General features: G+C 52.5%; 1 protein-coding gene across 1 annotated transcript in view; it reads right to left on the reverse strand.

Moving 5' to 3' along the window:
* Positions 1–17,275, reverse strand: part of GRM4 (glutamate metabotropic receptor 4) — a 100,597-nt gene extending 83,322 nt beyond the window's left edge. The window contains exon 1 of the mRNA XM_037520867.2: positions 16,598–17,275. Coding sequence (XP_037376764.1) covers positions 16,598–17,116 — 519 coding nt within the window. The 5' untranslated portion in view covers positions 17,117–17,275. The remainder of the gene's footprint in view (positions 1–16,597) is intronic.
* Between the last annotated feature and the right edge of the window lie 6,219 nt (positions 17,276–23,494).

Consider the following 23,494-nt stretch of genomic DNA (forward strand, 5'->3'; position numbering starts at 1 on the left):
ACTCTATGTGATGTTTACATGATGACAAAATTCCCTAGTGATGCATTTCTCAGAATGGATTCTGGTCTTAAGTGATGAGGGACTATGTACTCAAGCGCACGGAGAATCTCACCAAAGTGAGTGAAAGAAGACAGATACATTGCTTTACATCCTTGCCAGTGTTTTGACAGTATAGGATGTCTCTCCTCAGATGTAGTCACTATAGCATTCCCACCACCAAAACATCCATAGTTCTCCATAGTCCATTGTGCTCTTGCCTTACCTCTACCTACCTCCCCCCCCCATCTGAAAGCTGCATGTTTGTAGAAAGCTTTCAAAAAAAAAAAAAAGCCAGATACAAAAGACTTACTGTGTTATTCCGTTTATATGAAACTGATCAATGCTATTAGAAGCCAGGCTACTGATTAGTCTTGGGGAGAGGGGAACACTAAGAAGAGCTCAAGGGAACATTCAAGGCACATGAAATTTGTGGATATTACATAAGTTACACTTAATTTTCTTTTAATATAGAGGACAGAAAAAGTGGATAGAGTATTCGTCAGAGGCTAGGGGCACAACAGGAGTAGAGCCCAGAACACTGGACATGGATGAGTTTCAAGAGTGGCCAGGGGAGCTGCGCAGGGGTGGCAGGGCCAGAGAGGGGGGCTGGTGATGAGGTGGACAGGATGGCTGCCAAGGCAACGGTACTCGGGGAGCCCCAGGGGCTTCTACCTCCTTCTCCCAGGCCCTTCCTGCCACACATCCCACCTGCCACACAAATAGCATAGGTGAGGTCATCTCCCCTCCCTGCCCGTTTGGTCCACTGCCCACTCCCACTCTCAGGTGTCATACTGGGCTGAAGTCCTTGAGCTTTGTTTGGGTGATTTGGTGGCTCTCATACTGAGAAAAATCAAGTGAAACCACAACCCCCAGCCCCATGCCTGCAGTTCAGCTGAACACATCTCTCCATCCCACGCCCACAGCATTGCTAAGGACACCTGGTTCTGCTTCCCACACTCCACCTGCTATGTCCACCTTTCCACCCCCACTCTTGGGGAGCTCACCTGAGCACCTGTCTCTCCCAGGATAACCACTCCAATTAGGTAAGGCCCTCCCACCTCTTGCTTCCCAACACCCAGCATTGGAGCTTCACTGTCATGTCTCCTGGAGACAGAGCCCTCTGGAAATGCACCGACACAGCTGAGGAAGCAGCCCGGAAACCTCACACCCCACTAGCCACCAGCGAGACGTGGCACGTAAAAGATGATAGGGCCCCCCGATGGATGATTACATAGCCATTAAGCACCATGTTTCAAAGACTATTTAAGGATATTGGAAAAAGCTTCCAACTGTAGTCTGACAGGCAAAAGCTGCCCACAGAACCACATAGATGTTATGGTCCGTAAATGACACAGGAGAAGGGCTAGAAGGAAATCCACAAATGCATCAAGGTCCTCAATCCAGATAGAGGATGAATAGGCACTTTCCATTTGCTTCTTTATGCCCTTCTGTTTTCTTCCAAATCTGCAGTCAACATGTTGACCTTATAATGGCACCATAAGGAAAGAGTCAAGGACATCACACATTCACACAAAGGGGCTGAAGCCGACTGTCCTGTGCCTCATGGATACCAATCACCTTCAACACCACCCACAGGCTCCTTCACTGAGTCACTAGACTAAAAGGACCTGCCCATGACACCCAAGTGTGTGCAGAGGACTCAGCACTGAGTTGGGAGTCTGGGACCATGGTTCTAAGCCCGGCTTTGACCTAACTAGCTCGGTGGCCTCCCACCTTTAGATGCATTTTGCCGTTAGAAAACTGAAGGGCAGATAGTCAGAATGATTTGCCAAGGCCCTTAGACTGGTTAGAAAAGAGAAGGGAGGGCATACTCAGGACAGCACAGGCCGACCTGGAACAAGGTACTCCTTGAGGAGTAGAAGGAAGCAAAGGCCCGGCCATATCCACCCCCAAGCTGATGCAGGACCCAGTTTCCTCATCTATAAAAGAGGGTATCTGTCCTGACCACTTTGCAGTATTTTCTTAAAGATTTATTTATTTCTGAACTGGGGTACAGGCCAGAGATGCAGGGTGGGGGTGAGAGGATTCACCAGAGACAGAGTGGGGAGCAGAACAGGTGGACTGACTGAAATACACTGCTGAGGGGAGCAGCGGGCAAGACAGGAGAGGCCTGCAGTGCCATGTGTGGGTTTCTCCCAGGCCAGCCAGGGATCGAACTTGTGCTGCAGTGGCTGGTGGCAGCCCGATAGCACTGTCTTTAACCCCTATGCCACCAGGGAGGTCCCACTTTGCAGTATTGTTACATGGAAAGATCCAGAAGTGACTATGAAAGATGACCACTTGTGAGCATTGTGATTAATTCCAAGTTCCCCTTTCCTGTTCTCCACCAGGCCCTAGGGCCCCATCACTGATTCTAAGAAATGCTCAGAAGCCACTGACAGCAGGTACCTGGGTCCTGAGAACTGTGCACACACTCACTCGAGTGTTGGACCCCAGACTGGACATGAAATAGAGATTTTCCAATTGAACTAGAAACCAAACAAAAGCTAAAAAAGAATCTCTCTTCCTTGTCAATAACAAAATTTGAAGCCTGTAGTAGATCCTCAATAAACATTGCCAAATGAATAGAACTGTACAAAGCTAGAACAAAATCCACTCACTTGACCTCTCATGAAATAGGGAAATGTTCATTGTTGAATCGGATGCCAGCCACCTAATTTCCAGTAGGCTCTGTGCCTGATTACTTGTAGGAACAGAGATTTTTTTTTTTCCACATAGACACCTCTGTTAAAAATTTTTGATTGATCTCTCTAGATCCTGTGGGGACCTACAAAAGAAATAGTCTTCGCTCATGCTTTCTCTCTCTCTCTCTCTCTCTCTCTCTCTCTCTCTCTCTCTCTCAATGGCGAGATCAGACAAGGTGAAAACCAGTGGTCAGCACTGACTAAGGGAGCCCAGGGACAGGTGAGGAATGATACAAGCAGGGAGGGTCACTGATACGGGCAGGGGAGGAAGAGGTTTGAAACTGGCCAAGAAGGATGGAGAGAATGAGTAAGGAAGGATTCAATGAGGGGAGTCATGTCTCTCTCAAAGGGTGTTTGATGAATTATGCAAAATTAATATAACAAATATGTACAATGTGCTCAGGTGATAAGGTTTTCTATCTCTCATCTCACCTTGGAGCAGAAGTGAGGCCGTGGAGTCCTTTATACTTCAGACCATGTTAACATGGAAAATAACAAGAATTTTGACACCTCCTCCAAGGAAGAAGTGGGAAAACTCCTTTCTCAATACCCTAAAAAGTGTCCAGTAAAATTAGGTCTAGATGCATTTTGCCGTTAGAAAACTGAAGGGCAGATAGTCAGAATGATTTGCCAAGGCCCTTAGACTGGTTAGAAAAGAGAAGGGAGGGCACACTCAGGACAGCACAGGCAGACCTGGAACAAGGTACTCCTTGAGGAGTAGAAGGAAGCAAAGGCCCGGCCATATCCACCCCCAAGCTGATGCAGGACCCAGAGTTACCACCTACAGAGCCTCATTAGTAAAATGGACATGCAAGGTGCCATGGGATCCACATGACAGCAGAGTATGGAGGGGAAGTGGTTCTGCTGGGATCGGTGCCCCCAGAGTGATGGGGCAGGGGAGGGCAGGTGGAGCTGGGCCTGGCCAGCAACAGTGGTTACCCTCCCCGTCAGCTCTCAGCAACTTCCAGGGCATGGATGGCCTAGAGGCCCAGCTCCCCAAGGCCTCCTGGATGCAGGGAGTTCTCCAGCTCCAGTGGACCTGTCCAGAGCCCTGGGGCTGCTCCTGCCCCCAGCCGTCCCCCACAGAATCACCAGGAAACAGGGGGGCCCACTAGCTCCTCGTTGGCAGCTTCCAAGCTGAGGGATGGAGTCCTGGGGCCAGCTGGACCCTGCACCCCAGACTCTACTACATGAGGCTACACGGGGGACAAGTCAGCATCGGCCACAGCACCTCCTCCAGGACCCACCCAGCTGGCAGCAGAACTGGGGGCCCAGCCCAGGGCACCACCAGAACCCAGCCCTTACCCCTTGCCAGCAGGAAATGACAAACTCACTGCCCTGTTAGCAGGACTGTTCCCTACAGAGACATGGGAAGCGGCCAGTGCACGGAGCATCCATCACGGCTCTTTCTGTAAAAGCACAGGACCAGAAAGCACTGGAGTGTCCATCGAGAGACCGTCGGCAGGGAGAGTGGTGTGGCCTCGCAAAGGACAAGCCCTCGCGCTCTGCGGGAAAGTGATCACAAGAACACTGCGAGGTCACCGATAGGGGCTGCGGTCACGTGAAAAGAGTGAGGAGAACAGAGTGGGCAGCACGGCGCCCTGTCCAGTCCTGGAAAGGCCTGGGAGCAGTGGCTGCGCCAGGGTGAGGCTGGGGCTAGTAGGTCCTTGGTACCGTGAATATCCATGGGGATGTCGTATGCACGCAAACAAGGATACTGTCATAGACAGGAGGACAGGACTGTCATGCTGGGGAGTCCCAGGACCCCCAGGGCCACTGGATACAAAGGCCATTCTGGAGAGAGAAACATCTCAGCATCTCCCCACACACACCTTTTTTCCCCTGAAATGCTTAAGAGAGAAGTCAGGACTCGGGGCCCAGGAGAGCCCACCCGGGCTGAGAGCTGAGGGGAAGGGGGCCCCGTCCAGCTGACTAGCCAGGCCACCGCATGGGGGAGGGAAGGCAGGTGGGGGCCACTTTCCCCTTGTTGGGTTTGTTGTACTTTCCTAATTGATTTTGTGTCTCTGTCACCGGGATACTTAGGACCATCTTAGGAAACCACTTAAGCAATTTAAAATAATCAAAGTACTTATAAAGCACTTAACATTTCCTCACACTTCAGGCTTCCCATAAACCCCCTTCTAGCTATGACCCGAGGCCTCGCAGTCAGAAGCCACCACATCAGGGAGGTGGCCCTGGAGACGGAGGCAGGACAGCTGCCCCAGCACACCAGGGGATTCTCTCCACCAGGCCTTTAACTCCATCAGGAAACTTCCCCTGCAGGTAGTGCACCCCATAGCCTAACTGTGTCCCGACCCTAATGCCCAAGCTCTGTCCAACAAGAAGCTTTCCCTGACACCCCCAGGCTGGCCTAGGGGCCCTACTCTGTGCTCCCAGGGCACCCCACTGTCATGAAATCACGGCCTGGTGCACTCCAGGGTGTGGGTCCTTGGCCCACACTCTCTAAAGCATGGCACAGCGTCTGCACAAGCAGGGCCCTGTAATGTTGGCTGAGTAGAACAACGAATCCTAGTCCGACTTCACAGGAGGAGGAGGGGAGGCACAAACCCCTCCCCCAAATAAGGACAGAGCCCAGCCAGGCAGCAGAACCTGGACATGCCAGGCCTCAAAAGCACCGTGCTGCACCCCCCAGAGGCAAGGGCAGCCCTGACTGAGCCCTCACCATTACTGTCATTCCCATTTTCTAGATGGTGCCCCCAGGTTCAGAGAGGTCCGGCAACTCACCCAGTCACTCAGCAAATGAAGTGGCAAAGCTGCAAAAGGCACCTTCAAATGCAGGTCCACAAGGCCCTGGGAGCCTGATGAAACAGGACTCCACACCCTGAGGGGCTTGTCTAGCACAGCTGTCTTAGGCCCAGACAGGGGGCGGCCTGTTTTGACCAGTCGGGCGGGTTGTGAGGGGTGGGGGGTCCCATATAGGAAGCAGGCTTAGAAACCAGTGCCCCTGAACAGGGGGGAGAAGTTCAGGAGGCTTATTCTCCCAGGTGTCTGCAATTCTGCTCTGGACGTGACCCGTGAGGCCCTCCCAACTGCACAAGGAGGCCCTAGCAAGAGTGGTCACGCAACATCGTCAGTAAAGCCAGAAGCTCATCAAGGAACTTGCCTGGATGACCACAAGAGGATGAACTCAGAACACAGCGCTGTCACGGGGGAGAGCTACACAGCAAAGAAAAGGACCCGGCTTGGTGTGCAGCCCGCGGCACCCAGCAAGAGCAGCGAGCTACAGGACGCACAAGACGATCCTGCTTTCTCATGCTGAAAACACGCAAAACAAAACTGTGTTATTTATGGAGATGTATATTTTTAAGTGCATAGGAATAAATAGAATTAAAAACAACTTACACAGGACAGGGCTGCGGTTGCTCTGAGGAGGAAGCGATGAGAATTGGATAAGGAGGCACCTACTGGGGCCTCTGCTGTATCTGCAATGCTTTTCTTCTTAAGAGGAAAATGAATTTTGATGCTATTAGGGCAAAATATCAATATTGGACAAAGCCAGGTGGTGGGCGCATTGGCTGTATCGTCTCTATAATTTCCCATATGTTTGAAACAGTTCCTAAGTAAATAGGACGCTGTGTGAGAAAGAGAACTCCTTCCTGCGTTCAAGATGCCATTCATTTTCAATGAAATAAAAGGCTCATCTGTGTAAACTGTGTGTACCCCACTTCCCACTGCACCCCACTTTCCTCTGCAGTCTCCCCTCAGAATAGAGTTGACTCTGGAAGTCCCCTCGTGACCCTGCACTAGTCCTAACCCTCAAACACCTCCCCTGGGGATGTTCCGCCTAGAATTCATGCCTAGAGTTGCCCTTGTCGGACTATTCTGGGCCACACTGGATTCCCTGACAGCTTCCAGAACCCAGGCTTGGAAGAAAGTGGCACTTAACATTGGTGGGGGGCAGGGGAAGCTACACTGAACACAACCCTCTCCCCCCACCCACCACCTGATAAGGTTACTGCTGCCATCCTCTTGCCCCAAACCACAGCCCAGTGAGAGAGAATGAAGTAAGAGCTGACTCTCCGCTCACAGTATGACAGGAGACACCGCAGGACCCTGCCCGGGCGGGTGATGATCATCGGGCTCCCTCCCTCCAGGGTAGCCCCTCGGCCCTTGGGGAGAGCTGGGGAGCAGGCAGCACAGTGGCCCCCAGGAGGCCTGGTTCTGCCCTCATAGCACCTGCACTGGGCCAGGCCAGGGCTGAGCAGAACTTGGGCCCCTTGGGCCCCTCTCAGCAGACCACCAAGAAGACGCAAAGGGGACCAAAGGATTCAGGTCCAAGATTGAGAGATTGGAAGGAGGGACAGGAAGAATCAATCTTCTCCTCACACAGAGCTACTGTTTCTTGAGTACCTACATGTCCTTGGCACTCGTCACTTTACATTGTCCTACTTTATATGCACAACCACCCTTACAGATCTAGAAGCTGGGCTCAGACAGGTTACATGACCTGCCCAAGTTCACAGAGCCAGTAAGGTGGCCGAGTCAGGATTTTATGCTTTTTTTCTTTAAAGACTAATTTATTTATGCATACAAGAACTGGGGTAAAGGCCAGGGGTGCAGGGGGCGAGAGGATTCACCAGAGACAGAGTGGGGAACAGAACAGGCAGAGTGACTAAAATACACTGCTGAGGGGAGCAGCGGGGGGGAGACAGGAGAGGTCTGCTGTGCCACATGGGTCAGCGCCCTGGCTAGTGATAGCATGATAGCACTGAGACTTAACCCCTACACCACCAGGGAAGCAAGTTCACACCCCTGGGAGTGGCCAGGTCTCCCCCCCCCACCCTGGGAAATGTGCCATCAGCCCTCGCCATCTATGGGCTGGCAAAGCAGAGCCCAGAGCTGCATCTACACTTGCCCACAGCTACATCGACACTTGCCCACAGCCAGGCTGCACTTTCAAGGGATTGTTTCTGGGGCTCTGCAGGGGGTACCTTGGGTCAGGGGAGAGGGCGGTTTGGGAGAGCAGGACTGGGTGGGTTGGGTACCCACCAGGAAGTGCTCAGCCCAAGGCCATCATCAAGGTGTGAGGTGGGTGAGTGGCCGGAGTGGGCATGAGGTTGGGGCACGTCCAGCCAGGATCAGGTGGGCTTGTCCAGCTCCTGTCCTTAACTGGGGCCCCGGGATGAGGCCACCCACTTTACCTAGATTGAGGCCCAGATAAAGATGGGGCGAGGGTCTTCATCAGTCTGCCTGTTCTGCTCCCTGCTCTGGCTCTGGTGAGTTCTCTCACCCTCCCGCGCTTCTGACTGTACCCAGTGCTTGTATGAATAAATAAATAAATAAATAAATAAATAAATAAATAAATAAATAAATAAATAAATAAGTAGAGACAGAAAGGGACCAGGAAGAAAAAAGAAATGGCAGGAACACAAGATACAGAGAAAGCCACACAGTCCGAGGGGATGAGAAGGGAGCTGGGGAAAGAGAGTGTCAGACTAAGGGTGTCCTCTCCCCTCCCCCACCCAAGCGCAACCATGGCGGCCCCAGAACCCAGAAGAGAGGCCTGAGCCTGCATCTCATCTCCTCACCCGGGCCCTGGCCCTGGAGCAAGTGGCAGGCGTAAAGGTCAATTGGAATATAAAGCAGAATTTGCCTTCTTTTCATTTCCAACATGTCTGGGTCATAAAAATGCTAGTTTAATAAATTGGGAGGAAAGTGAAAAGGAGACAGCTCATTCAGGGCTGGAAAGGGCTGAGCTGAGCAGTCTGAGCGTGTGGGTCCCACCCCTGCCACAGGCACCCTCACTCGGTTCCACACCTGGTTCCCAGGCCGGCAGCCTTCCTGACTTGTCTGACCGTCTGTCACAGTCTGTCTCTCTGGGTCAGGTGCTGAGGGTAAAGGGGGTGACCAACAACAGCCCTGTCCAATCCTGCCTTTGCATGCCCGTGGACTTCGGGAGACCCAAATGTCACCGGGGAGACGTCATGCCCCAGGATCAGGTCAGCCCTTGGAGGGTCAGAAAAGGTGGGTTTTGAGCCAGGACTTGGAGTCTGAGTGCCCGTCAGACATCAAGAAGGGCACTCCAGGAGGAGGGCAGGGCCCGGCAAGGGCTGGAGGGAAGGTTTGGGAAAGCACTGCATGTGGTCAGGGAACAAGCAGGGCCAGGCAGGCTGGAGTGCGACCAGCAGAGAAGACCAGAAGGGCCACTGGGGGCCAAGGCAATGTTGTGGCCAGCCTGACCACTGGTGAGCTCAGCGCAGCACCCCTGCAGGAAAGGCGACCAGTTAGAGGCGAGGGGTCAGAGCCCAGCAGCTTCAATACCCCCACTTCACAGAGAGGGCAGCTGACCCAACCAAGGTCACACAGCAAGTGGGCTGCAGAACCATGCCCAGGATGCAGGTCCCCAAGCTGCAGGAGGGAGCCAGAGGTCACCCAGCTCCCATAAATCAGTGTGAGGGTCAGAACGACCCTAGGTCATCATGCAAGGGGACTCAGGTACACTGACTGGCTCTGCCAAAAGCCAGCAACATGCCCCTCTGCATCATCACCAAGCACTGCTCAGACCATACACGCCCCTCTTCTGGGGGCCCCCTTGGGTGCTCTGCCAGCAGGAAATGAGGACTAACACGACTGATCCCTACTGTGTACCCACCACACCACCAGCTCCCCACTATATTATTCTAAATCCACACCCCAAAAGGTACATGTGATTTTGCCCATTTTACAGATGAGATAAAAGAGGTCCAGAGAGGCTGAGCTGGCAGAGGATAAGTTGTGAATGCTGTGACTTTCCCTCCCCAGTCACCTCTTCGGGGGCTGGGCCTCATTCACCCCCAACATTTATTAAGCTGACAAATCTCTAATAATATCCTCAGTGGCACACAGGGATACCTTTTTTCAGGGAACAAGGCTAAAGGTGAAAGGATTCCCTAAGTCAGGGAGGCGCCAGAGGTGGTGGAGGGAAGAAACACATCCAGAGGCCAAATAAGGTGGGCCCAGCAATACCCACACCCAGGACCTTACGCAGGGCCCCCGCAGGCCACAGCTACCATGCTTCTGCCAGTCTGGGGGTGTGGGGCTGCAGATGCCCACTCCCATTCCCCTCTCCCTCCACAAAGCCATTTGAGCTAAGTTTCCTGAGGGTTCACTGTGGGTCTGGCCTCAGCTGGGGGCCCCAAGGTACAGCTTAGATTCCAACAGGGCTCAGATGATGGGTTCTGGCTCACCCATTCAATTCCCAGGTCATAGCCCGAGGCAGTCCTAGATAATATGTAAACTAATGGGCGTGGCTATAGCCTCATAAAACTTTATGGAGGTTGAAATTTGAATTCCATTTAATTTCCCTGTCATGACATATTATTCCTTTGATTTTTTTTTTTCAATCATTCAAAACACTAAGACCATTCTTAGCTCAAGGGCCATAGGAAAACAGGCAGCAGACCAGATTTGGTCTAGTGGCTGTAGCTTGCTACCCGCTGGTCTAGAGGAAGAAGCCAAGAGCAAACAAGAAAACAAGCAAATATGCACATGATTGCAATTTGTGATGAGTGGCATGAAGGAAAAGATAGGGTGACAAGATAGGATAACCTGACAGGGAGCTTCTTGGAAGACAGTTCATTTAAGTTGAAAGCGGAAAGTAGAATCCAGCCTTAAAGAAGGGGAGAAGAACATTCTAGACAGGACATAGCAGGTACAAAGGCCTGTGGTGGGAAATAGCATGATGTCTTCCAGGAAGATAAAGAAAACCAGTAGAATACACCCAGGAGACACAGCAATGAGGGAAGGATCGCCAGGTTGCACTGGACCTCTCAGACATACAAGGAGTTTGGGAGTCTGCATCTTAGCTCAACGGCAAGAAAAAGTTTGAGTGAGGGCCTCCCTGGTGGCGCAAGGAGTTAAGCACAGCACTTTGAAGCTATCCACAGCCTCTGCAGCGAACGTTCGATCCCCAGCGAGCCAGGGAGCAACCCACATGGTGCAGCAGACCTCTCCTGTCTCACAGCTGCTCCCCTCAGCAGTGTATTTCAGTAGATCTGACTGTTCTGCTCCCCACTCTTGTCTCTGGTGAATCCTTTCTCTTACACCCCAGTTCGTGTATGCATAAATAAATATATCTGGGCCTCCCCAGTGGCGCAGCGGTTGAACGCTGGGCTGCGAAGCTGCCCACAGCCTCTGCAGCACCGGTTTGATCCCCGGCAGCTGGCGAGGGTCCCACATGGCACGCAGACCTCTCCTGCCGCGCCCTCTGCTCCCCTCAGCAGTGTATTTCGTCAGTCTGCCTGTTCTGTTCCCTGCTCTGGCTCTGGTGAATCCTCTCACCCTCCCGTGCTTCTGACTGTACCCAGTGCTTGTATAAATAAATAAATAAATACATCTTTAAAAAAAAGGGGGGGGGGAGAAAAGAATTTTAAAAATAAATCTTAAAAAAAAAGAAAAGAAAAAGTTTAAGTGGAGGTGAGGTGTAGAGATGGAGAGGTAGGGAAGGGGGGCTGGGAAAGAGTAACAGATTTTTTTTTTTTTTTTTGTGGGATCCTCGCTGGTGGCCAGGGATCGAACCGGTGCTGCAGAGGCTGCAGGCAGCCTCGCAACCCAGCACTCAACCGCTGTGCCACCAGGAGAGGCCCAGAGTAACAGATTTTGTTTTTAGAAAAATCACTGAGCAGGAGCCTCCCTGGTAGCACAAGGGGTTAGGTCTCAGCACTACCAAGCTATCAGCAGCCACTGCGGCATGAATTCGATCCCCGGCCAGGGAGCAACCCACATGGTGCAGCAGACCTCTCCTGTCTCGCCTGCTGCTCCCTTCAGCAGCGTATTTCAGTCAGTCTGCCTGTTCTGTTCCCCGCTCCGTCTCTGGTGAATCCTCTCACCCTCCCACACATCTGGCCTGTACCCCGGTTCTTGTATAAAAATAAATAAATCTTTTAAAAAAATTTAAAAAAAAGAAAGAATAGAAAGATCGCTGAGCAAAGGTTTGTTCAAAGCACAGAGAAAAGAGAGAGGGTTTCTGCAATGACCTGGATGAGAGACCCTGGGTTGGGAGGAGGTGAGTTGGAACAGTCATTTCCAGGGCGCGCAATGAAAGTGGAGCCTGCAGGGTTTGCTGACAGTGGAGAGAGAAGGGCGGAAAATGCCACCAAGTTTTTTGGTCTGGGTGCTGAATTGTCTTCCAGGGAGACAGGCAGGCTGTGGGAGGGGAGAACTGTCTCTGAAATACAATGAAAATGTCTTAAAGACACAAAAGCCACATCCTAAACAGAACACCTGATGTTAGCTAAGCCACAAAGTTGCCCCAGGACCCCTGGGCAAGGGGCTGAGGAGTAGCCAAGCCAAGCACCAGGCAAGCAGCTTTCTCTAGAAGCAATCATGTAGCATGGCCAGACTGGGAGTGTGCACCGAGGGCTAATGTGGCTCACCAGCCTCTCCAGCCCAGTCTCTTTGGATAAGTTGGGGCACCTGTCCAGTCCCCTGCTGGCTGGTTTCCCAGCCATCATCTTTCCTACCTGTCCTTCCTGCCCCCCTCCACTCCACCCGATTCCTCTTCCCATGCCCCACTGTTGTGACAGCAAGAAAGCTCTCATTATCGAAAGTTAAGTTGGCTGCTCAGTCTCCACACCCTGCGGGAAGACACAAGGGGCCCAGCAGATGGTGGGCCTCTCCAGGATCAGCCTCAAAGGTCACCGTCTGTCACTGCCCACTCGCCCCAGCCTCTTCCGCATCGACGGAGTCTCTCATGCTGACTTAAGGTCCAGCTACAGTGCAAGCTGTGCTGTGACATTTCCTGTAGGCTGACTATGTGCCAAGCCTGAGGCTAGGTCTTTTCTGGACATTAATTCTTACTTTCCACTCCTGGTCTATGAGACCATGAACACCCACATTTTATAAATAAGGAATATGAGGCACAGACTAAACAATTTGCCAGGGTGGCAAAGGCTATCTGGCTCCAATGTCCAAATTCTTGATGACCACGCTGTGCTGCCTCCTCTTCCTTGAGCCTTAGGTTTGTTTTTTTTTTTTTTCAACACAAAATGTTAATAAGGGACTCAATGAAGTGATTTCTGGATCCCTCTGAGCTTTTATAGTATTTGAAAACTGCTTCCTTCAGGGCACTTAGCATGTTTTTTCTCCACACAACAGTGGATAAAAACTGCTTTCAGGGAAAAAGCTCATTGGCTCATTCATACTGTAGTGCAAATGACTGATAAGGTAGATTGAGGTTCTCTATGCAATCTGACTGGCCCCGGAACCTGGGCTGTCCCCGCAACACAGCACTGTATAGACCAAATCCACTGGTTTTAGATCTCCTCCAAAAGGTATTCTTTATTTTTTTAAAAGATTTATTTATCTATGCATACAAGAACTGGGGTGTAGGCCAGAGATGGGGGAGGTGAGAGAATTCACCAGAAACAGAGCAGGGAACAGAACAGGCAGACCAACCGAAGCACACTGCTGAGGGGAAGCAGCGGGCGAGCCAGGAGAGGTCTGCCTCGCCATGTGGGCTGCTCCCTGGCCGGCCGGGGATCGAACCCGTGCCACAGAGGCTGCAGATTGCCCCATAGTGTGGCACTCAATCCCTTGTGCCACCAGGGAGGCCCCAACAGGTATTCTTTACATGCATCAATATTCCCTACCATAGGAGTATAGAGCCAATGAAGATACAGGAAGGGGGTGCATATAGGAGAGTAAGGAATATGAGCTGCAAGACCCATGATTTCACAAAGTCAAGGTTTCTGATCCCCAATGAAGCCTGGGCTGGAGTCCCACTTCCAACCCAGTTTATTTAGACAGGCCATCTAAAAGGAGCAGGTTTGGTTGCTAAGGACCTGACTTCCGGTCCTGGCCAATCACTGAATCAGTAGAATGGAGAGTTGGTCCCTGCCAGCTCTGACAGTTGTGGGTTTTGCTCACACCCTGGCGATAACCATACCCTATTAGTATTCTCCAGGCAAGAAATCACCCCTATTGCCCCCAAACCCAGAGTTGCTCTCTGGGCTGTACACAGGAAATCCACCTTTGGAGAAGAGAGCTATAATCACAGTCTCTGGTGTAAGTTCCCAGCAGGCCCAGCTAATAGACTTGGCGGGGAGCAGAGCGGAGTTGGGCCCACAGTAGTGCCCTTTGAAATACTCACCTGACATGGCAGCGCTCCTGCCCCCCCAGGTGCCCCTCCCTCACCCTCTCCTGCCTGGGGCTCCTGCTCCTGAACTCCCTCCCCAAAGTTCAACTTTCTTGCCTCAATAAATGGCTTTTAAGCTTCTCACCCAGCTTCTCATTTCTATCAGTTTAATTATTGAGGAGTTCTCTTGTCGCCAGCCTGGAACATTAACACTGTTAAAAGGAACCCAGGGAATGCAGACCATAGCCATCTGTCTCCTTCTGGCTCTCTCCCCATCTCCCCTACCTTATTCCCCTCCTTTCCTCTCCCAACCTGCCCCCTGTGTCCCCCATTCTTTCTCTCCTCCCCAGGGTTTTACCTCCCAGTCCTGGCTGGTTCTCTGTGCAAACTGGGGGGGCTCCATATGCCCTGCCCCAACCCACTCATCTCTGTAATCTGAGGAGGCACACACAAATGAAGGCTACCTCCAAGTGCGACCAGATGGGCAGAGCAAAAAGGAACACCTGTGAGGCCCTAGGCTGGAGAAGCACTCTGGCCCCAGGACCTCTCACCCCACCCAAGATCTCTCCTGTCCTAGGAGAGGTTAGCAGAAATGCCAAAGCCCACTCCCTGGTGCGGCACTGGGTAGCTCATCCCAAAATATCCATGTTTCTGAAAACATGTTTTTTTTTTTTTAATTTTATATTTTTTTACATCATTTTTCATTTTTGCACAATGTGTGCATTTTCATCTTGGTTATAGTCCCCATACAATCCCCACTCCCCTTATTTTGACCCTAATCCCTCCTAGCCTCCCCATCCCTCCCCACCCCCCCAGGGTGTCTGGTTTCTAGTTGCTTGTTGATTTAAGGCCTAGGCTGGCAGCAACCATTCTTGGAACCTTTACCATGTGTCAAGGGACAGGTCTCAGCTTCTTTGATCCTCCCCACATCCCTTCAAAGTAGGCATGGTCTCGCCTCTGGTTGCTGGTGGGGAGGGACCCTCACCAATGTGGAACCCCAAGTACTCAATCATGCTGCTTTACTGTCTTCCTCTATCCCACCCAGACAGGCTAACAAGGAACCCAGGTTGCCCCCTGTCCCCTCTGCTGGATGATGGCCCAGGTCATCTAAGACAGGTAAAATGATGACTCTGCTGGTCCAAGCCATCACCAGGCCCTGGTCAGAAAGTCAAGACCTGCTCCCCTCCTCCCTTCAAAACTGGGGAGTGAGGGGGCTGACCTGGTTGTCCATTTGCATATAGCCCCACCAAGGACAAGCATCAGCAACCCTCCCCAGGACTGTTCCAAGAGTGTCCACTGCAAAGGCATCTCCCTTTAAGTCTCCAGTTTCCTCTTCAATTTGCATTCTTCAAAATACATCCATTTGTTTTAACATTAAAAGAGTGCTTTCATCCACATCACTTAGTAAAACCAACACTAGGGGAATAAGGCCCAGAAGCCAGGACCACCTGGTACACTGGACTACATGGGCCCTCAAAGTTGCAAAATGCCAACCTCACCCTACACTGTGTCTCGACAACTCCAGCCTCCTTTCTTTCGCCCATCCCCAACACATTCATGCCCCCTGCTGCCCCAAGTACTGGTGCATCATGGGATGGAAAATGGGTTCCTGAAAAGGTTGCTGAGAGCTCCAGCCTCCGACATTCAATCAAACAGCCCTTCTCAGTCCATGGTCTAACTCTGGAGACTGAGGACAGAAGCCAGCTCCAGAAGCCAAGCTGTGACACCAGTGGCTTCCACAGTCTCCTACTCTCCTATTCTCTCTCCCTCTCTCTCTTTCTCTCTCTCTCTCTCTCTCTCTCTCTCTCTCTCACACACACACACACACACACACACACACACACACACAAATCCCACATGCATGCATGCACATACACACACACAAACATACAGAGCAACAAGGCAGGCTCCGAGAGAGGAGAGAGGAGCGGGCACATAATTATTGGTAAAATGCTTGTAATGTTTTTCTCTCTACCCGGTAGCTTTCAGTTGTTTTAGCAGCTTAGCGAAGCACTTGGCTCCAATTGAATTGCAAATCAGCAGCTCTTGCCCCAGGAAGAGAGGATGGGAGGCAGCAGGGAGGGGGGCAGGGAGGGATTCCAGAAGGAAAAGGAGAAAGGTGTGCTAGGAGGAAGGGCAGAGGAAAGAAATGAGGGAAGCTTTTTCGTGGCAGAGGGCACCAGAAACCTGGACAGCCTGCTCCCTGCAGGCCTTTTCCCCTCCATCCTCATCTGCATGGCCTCAGTAGCCCTGTGCTTTATCCAAAAAAATCAGGACATATTTTTCTCACCATAATCTTGAGGTGAAGCAGGAGGACCATGCAGGGCTTTCTAACTACCCAGAAGAAAAACAAATGTTTCTTGGGAATTGCAATCCCAAATACTCTTTTAATACACCTTTTTATCTACCTATATTTCTTTCTACCTGTCTGTCCTCTTACACATCTGTCTGTCTGTCTACCTTCTCTCCTCCCCTTCTGTCATTCACCGGCACTTCCTTTCCCTTCTAGGTTCAGAATTCCCTCACGGAAGAAACAGTTGATCAAGAAGCTCCCAGGCAAGTGCTGTTTCAGCACCACGGTCAGCACCACAAAGCTGGACCTTCTCAGACCTGTCATTCTGCTGGGCCTAAGCTCCAACCACAGTTCTCCCCCAATTTTCAGATACTACTCCCAGGACAAAACTCTCTCCCTCAGCGTCAGGAAGAGGCGTGGAGAGAGAAGCTGGAGGGCCAGGGCTATTGGTAGACCATCTCTGGGGCCAACCAGCCAGGCACTAACCTTGAAGAGGCGAAGGATGTTGGCCACCATGATGGAGACAGAGCTCCCCGAAGCACCAATGACACCCACCACACGCTCAGGCTTGGTGATGATGGGTGGGCCGCCGCTGCCACAGCGGACCTCCGTGCCATCCTTTTCGATGAGCGCCTGCACAAAGGTCAGTGACTGCTCGAGAGCGTGAGTGTCCCTGGAGCAGGTGTCCAGAATGCGGGCGCCCAGCGTGATATTGGGCAGCAGGTCCGGGTCATTGTTGATGCGATCCAGAGCAAAGAGCATGGCCTCCAGCCGGTGGATGCCCTTTTCCTTCTTAAGTTCTCCACAGGCCTTGCCCTCTGAGCCCCGGCCGTGCACTGGGAACAAGCCTCCCAATGTAATGTCTCCATCTATGCGGATGGAATTCATGTGGGGGTGACCCTTGGGCTTCCCGAGGGAGGAAGGCACCCAGGGGCCATAAAGGCTGAGGAGTAGGCAAAGGGGCAGCCGGGCCCACCACCAGCCCCAGCCTCTCTTCCCAGGCATCTCGGAAATCCCTAGAGACCCATGAAAGGCAGGCCTACTCCTAGCCTTGGCAGGCCCCTGGCCCCACAGCCTGGGCGGGCATGGGCAGAGCAGCCCACACAAGACTTCCCAGGGCAGATTCAGCAGCAGGGTAGCTGAAGGTGGCCCACAGGGTGCACCATGCTGGGGGGCTTCGTCACTCAGACAGTGCTCAGTTGCCAGCACAGTCCATGTCCACAGACAGCAAGCAGTGGCTGGAGTGAAACAAAGCTCTGGTCTCAGTCCCCACGTCCTGCAGTTCTCTTCTTGGGAGAGGATGGTGAAAAGGGAGTATTCTTAGCTTGGCATATCTTCGCATCAAGGAGAAAACGGTTTCAGTGCTCTCCTCCTACCAACCTTAGAAGAGAGAGAGAGAGAATCAAACAGAAGCCCAAAGAAGACATTAGCTATTCTGATCTCTCATCAGGTGCCTGAGAGATGCTGGAGGTTATCGCCAGACTCACAAACCTCCTAAACTTGGTTTCCTCCCAGCTGCTGCTCAACTTTGGTTCAAATGGGAGAGCTTAAGGCAGAAATTAGGTCATGTTTGAAGATTTCTGAAGGCATGTGCCCACTGCCATGAGAACCCTGGGCCTCAAGAGAACATGATCCCCAGGGCACAGCCCCACACTAGCCTGAGGGACCATCCTCAACACTTGGCTCACAGGAGTAGCAAAAAACCAGTCCCACCAGGCCCAATCCCATGTTAGAGATAAGGCCAAAGCAGGAGAACATTGTGCAGCAGAACCCCAGCTAGAACCTGGCCTCCCAGCTCTGGTCCAGAAACACGTCGGCTTTGGGGGACTCAGAGGTGCGGAATGTGAACAAGGCCCTCTGGAGAAGACATCAAGCTAGGAACTGCTCATTCTGAAGGCAAAGCAGAAGCTGCGGCTGCCGGGGGCTCAGGACATTCTTCCTGAATCAGCAAGTATGAGGTGGACCCTTCCATCCCAGCTACCCCGCCACCCTGGCAGAGGGCAAACCCAGGGCTCCAGAATGAGGAGTCAGCTTCCGCTTTGCCTGCTGGGCCTCTCTCCCCCTCCCTGTTTCTGTCTTAATCTCTCAATTTCTCGATTGCTCCTTCTCTCTCCCCCACTTCCTCCCTCTGAGAGTGGGGCTCAGGTTACAGCCTAAGCTACTGCACATTATTATGATCATCGTCATTATTATTGTTGTTGTGATTAAATATTTATCTGCAAGGTTAGAGGAGAGAACACCAGCTCTTCCTCATTCTCACTGCTAATTTGGGCTAATTTCCCCTGGGGTTTCTTCCCTCACCCCAGCCTCCCTGCTCAAAGCCAGCAACCTCCCTCTCCTCAACTTAGGAGGCCACAGGAAGAAGGGCTGAAAGCTGGGTTAGGGTTTGACTAGGGGGCTGACCTGAGGGGGCCCTTGAGGCCCCCCTTTCAATGGGGTTGCCAAAAAAGACTAGTAAGGCCATTTTGTGCCTCAGTTTCCCTACAGTTGGAAAAGGGGCTTTGTTTTCAGATTGGGAGGTTTCCCTGGAGACATGGCCCCTCCACCCAGGCCAAGCTGTAGTCTCAGAGCCACCTGCACCCCTCCTGTTACCCACACCCCCCCACACACACACACACAGAGGTCCTACTGCTCCAGTTTTGAGGAGAGTGGCAGGGAGAAGAGGGTGCAGCACCCAGAGTGCAGCCTCAGGTCATGGGTCCTCAGCTTCTCTGTCAAGGGCCCTCTGGAGCCTCACCTCACATCTCATCCCCTCATCAAAATGCTCCCTCTTTCATTAGTTCCTCAGAGGCTAAGAACACACTATTCATTCTCTTTAACCCCATTCTGCAGGTGAACCAACAGTCACACAGTAAGTCAGGATGGGTCAGAGCTCAAAGTCAGCACCAGTCACAGCAGAGAGCCCTGAGGAAGGCAGCTCCTCCTGCCATTCTCCTTCCTGAGGCCAGGATCTGGTGGCCTAGGACTGGGATCAGTGCTCTGGGGAAGGTTGAGGAGCTGTTCAAATCCAGGGGAGGGGGCGGCTACACCTGCAGGAACTGTCATCATCACTCACACCCTCGTAGGGAGCTGATGCGCTCCCTCCCAGTCGGCTGCAGGGTGTGAGCGGGTGTGGGCTACTCTGGCTGATGCCAGCACCAGCAGCTCAGAAGACAAAAACTGGAAAAGACAAACTGCACCATCCTGCTACTACCCTACTGGAGGCGCAACGTGCCCCCTCAGTTTCAAAATCTGTAAAATGGATGGTCTGTGCCTGCGGGGCATTTTCAGTTGTCACAATGTGAGGGAGTCACCTACTAGCCTGCACCCACACAGGGTCAGAGATGCTATCAGAGGGGACAGCCCGCCCAAGGAAACACTCTCTTGGCCAAATGCCAACATGACCCTGTGGAGAGATAACAGCAAATGACAGCTCACTGCAATAATGCCAGCATGGCCCAAGTGCGATGCCTTCACCCCTAGGACCGAGGCAGTCTTTTCATCCCTGTCTCACAGCTGAGGAAGCTGAGGCTCTGAACCTCATACAGCGGCATGGAGACCAGGGACATTAAGCTCCTGCAGGCTGCCAGCGCCCCGAACACACCACACACTGGCCCGAAAGCTGTCTCAGGCCCTACCCAGTTCTGACATCCTGAGGTTCAGGCTTGGTTTTCCTGAATTTCAAATAGAGGAATTTTTGGCATGGTGACAGGCCATGTGCCGAGGCTGCAGCAGGGCAGACTCAGGCCGGAGACCAAAGCGCGGCAGCTTCTGACGGTGGGGCTCCAGCTCTTTCCTGCTCAGGCTTCTAGATCTTTCCTGAGGGCTCAACACTGGCTTCTCCTGGAAGCCTAAGTGCCCCTAACTGAGCAGTGCACGCACGCACGCACACACACACACACACACACACACACACGCAGAAAGGACAGAGGCCACGTGAAGGAAGCCTCAGAGAGGAGAAAGGTAAATATTTCCAGGATTAGAATTAAGACCCCCAAGGAAGTAGGCCAGCCCCAAACGGGTCAGACAGCCCACAGGGCCTCCTCCACCAGGCCCCAGCCCTACCTATGGCAAATCCCACTCCATCCCTCAGTCCTTCCAGGCCTGCCTTTTCTGAGCTTCTCCAAAGAGCTGGGCAAACCTCCGCCTCTTTTAGACTTCCCTCCTTCCTTTGATCATGTAACAAGAACAAGGGAAAAGTAAAAATACCTGGTAAGTGAAAGGAGCCACCAAGAGCAGAGGCTGAGGATGGGGAGGAGGGGGAGCTGGAGGAGTCAAGGCTGATCCCCAAGGGGCTGCCTCCCTTTGCAGGGGAGAGAGGAGCAGGGTCGGGGAAGAGGCTTGGAGGCCTCAGACTTCCCCCCTTTCCAAAACAGTCAGACAAGCTCAAACCTGGGGCAGTTGGGGGTCCCTTCCCTGGGGCAAAATCACCAGGGTGGGGCCTCCCCGGTGGCGCAGCGGTTGAGCGCTGGGTTGCGAAGCTGCCCGCGGTTGAGCGCTGGGTTGCGAAGCTGCTCGCGGCCTCTGCAGCACGGGTTCAATCCCCGGCTGCTCCCCGGCCACCGGAGGAGGGTCCCACATGGCGCGCAGACCTCTCCTGCCGCCCGCTGCTCCCCTCAGCAGTGTACTTCGGTCCTTCTGCCTGCTCTGCTCCCAGCTCTGGCTCTGGTGAATTCTCTCACCCTCCCGCGCTTCTGACTGTACCCAGTGCTTGTATAAACAAACAAACAAATAAATAAATAAAACATGCCTCTATTTAAAAAAAAAAAAAAAATCACCAGGGTGGCTGTGGGTCCAAGTCACTCTGCCCCCCCACCAGGTCTTTTCTCCATACCCTTGCTTCCGGCCACTCCCCTCTCTCCCAGGCCCCTGGGTTGTCCTTCCTCTCTGCCCCAGCTAGATCTCGGGCTCCTGGGGAGGACGGAGCTCTGCAGAGAGGGAAGAGAATGCAGCAATCTCACTGGCCAACAGGGTTTTCTCGGCAATGAACATTCTCGGCAATGAACAGCAATGTGAGGGGAGGGGAGCCAGGGTGATGACTGCTGTCTACCCTGCCCTCCACCCACCTGAGGGCCTCTGATGTCTAAGGATCTGCAGAGAGGAACTCGAGAGCCTCAGTTGTTTCCACATGCAAACAAGCACAAATTCTGTGCCTTCCTCACATTGAACTTAAATCCTTCCTTTTGTGACCAGGGCCTGAGCCAAAGGGAACCACAAACCACAAAACAACAGATCCAGAGAAAGATACCTTGATTTCACTAAACTCCAAATTAATTTTTTACTGAACTTTCTTTTTATTCTCTCAAAATTGAGGAAATAAAATGAAACCCAACACCAAAACAAAGTGGGACAGGAACGGGGGAGGGGGTAGTGGGGAGTGAGGGGGGCAGTAGAGACCCTGTGCTTAGTCCCCTGTGCTGGGGGCCATAACCAGAGCGCTCATTGCTGCTTTCAGCCCTCAGCTGAAAGCTGAGGATGCAGGCTCCAGCGAGGGCTCCAGGGATGCCCAGAGATACCCCAACTGCTGCCCCCCACCACTGCCTGGAACCAGGCACCCGGCCCCCTCGAGGTCCTTCCCCCCAGCTTTCCCAAGTTCCTGCCAACATTTATTCCTCTCTAGTCACCTTGGCCTTTGCCTTTGCCAGGCCTAGCCCAGCCCAGCCCAGGTGCTCAGAAAAGCCGAGGGATTGTGAATGGATGAGTGGAGTCTGTTTTGACTCTCCCAAGCTGTTTGGATGCCTCATCACCCACATCTCACATGCCTCCAGAAGGTGGAGCCGGCAGCTTTGCTCCCCAAAGGGGAAAATGAGGGAGAACACCAGACCTCTCCCCACCCCACCTTCCTATACCACCCCCACCCCACAGAAGCCAAGCCAGCTGGGCCTGAGACACCCGGCTGCAGGCCACCTCGCCACCTCTGTAGCTCCCTTCCTCTCATCCCTCTGGGGACCCTCCCCCAACACTGACAGTGCAGAGGTGTGGTATGCTGGACAGTCTCCACCCACGGAGTGGAGCGGGCATAAGAAGCCTCAGTGCACCAGTGACAAAGTCCACAGTTTGATCTCCACCGTGAAGCAGCTCAGTCCGTGGGAGATTATGTCATACTCGTCTCCATGTCTCTGCATCCCAGCATAGCCTGGCATCTGGCACCCCCATCAGGGTTTGTATATTTGAATGAATGATGTGACATTAGTGAATGATTCTGGGCTCTTCCAACCTTCTCTCAGGATAATCTACAGCCACATTAATAGAAAGAACATCCCTGTTTCCAGATACTCATCCACTCCAGATAAGAGCAAGGAGGGCACAGTGGGTGTATGATCCCCATGCCCCCTTCCCTTCATGCCCTCTGAGCTGCTCAAACTCGCCAGTCTGATCAAGAATACTCCCAAGTTTGGAAACCCCAGACCTTCCAAAGCTGTCCCCTCCCTACTCCACCAAAACAAAAGCCTCACTCTGAAGTGACTGGTTCTGTGCTGGGCATGTGGTGGGCACTAGAGAAATATGTTAGGAAGGGAAGAAGGCAGGGTGATGGGGAGGGATGGAAGAAGTAATTCCTAAGCTTAATTCCAATGGAAATCAGGAGGGAAGAACGTCAAATAAGTTGCTGGTGCTTCCCCCACCCTATGATTCCCTCCAGTCTCCTCCCTGTGAATTTCGCCCTCAAGTAGCAACTAAAGCCTCTTCCTCCAGGAAGCCTGCCCTGATTGCTCCAGTCGCATTAACTCCACCCTCCACAAGTAGCACTATAAGTGTGCGTGTGTGTATGTTGTTGTTGTTATTTACACTGATGAGCCTGGGAGCACATTAAGGGCTTGCATGAATGGCATAGCCCTTTTCTAGGGCATATCTCCCATTTCTAGCCCAAGGCTGAGAACTCAGAAAATTCTCAGTAAATGATCAGACAAAGTTGAGTCCCAGAGCTAGCACAGTAGCCACCCCAACTGAAGCAGAGCCCAGGGCAGGGGATGCTCCAGCATTCCAGCTTCACAGAGTAGCATTCAGATTTTGCCCTGAATTTTTACCGCCCTCTCGAGTGGTCAGGCATGGAAACCAAACCCTTCTGCTACACCATTCAGTAATTCAATGTGTCATTCAAATAGGTGCTGAGGGCTTCCCTGTGGCGCAGGAGTTAAAGACAGCACTATCAAGCTATCGCCAGCCACTGCAGCACAAGTTCGATGCCCACCTCTGCCAGGGAGCAACCCACATGACACAGCAGACCTCTCCTGCCTTGCCCGCTGCTCCCCTCAGCCGTGTATTTCAGTAGATCTGCCTGTTCTGCTCCCCACTGTCTCTGGTGAATCCTCTCACCACCCCCCTGCACCTCTGGCTTACACCGCAGTTCATGTATGCATAAATAAATCTTCAAAAATATATTTAAAAAAATACGTGCTGAGCACC

This window comes from Talpa occidentalis, unplaced genomic scaffold, assembly GCF_014898055.3.
Source record: "Talpa occidentalis isolate TD23 unplaced genomic scaffold, MPIMG_talOcc4v2.1 talOcc4.2, whole genome shotgun sequence".
Classification (NCBI taxonomy): Eukaryota; Metazoa; Chordata; class Mammalia; order Eulipotyphla; family Talpidae; genus Talpa; species Talpa occidentalis.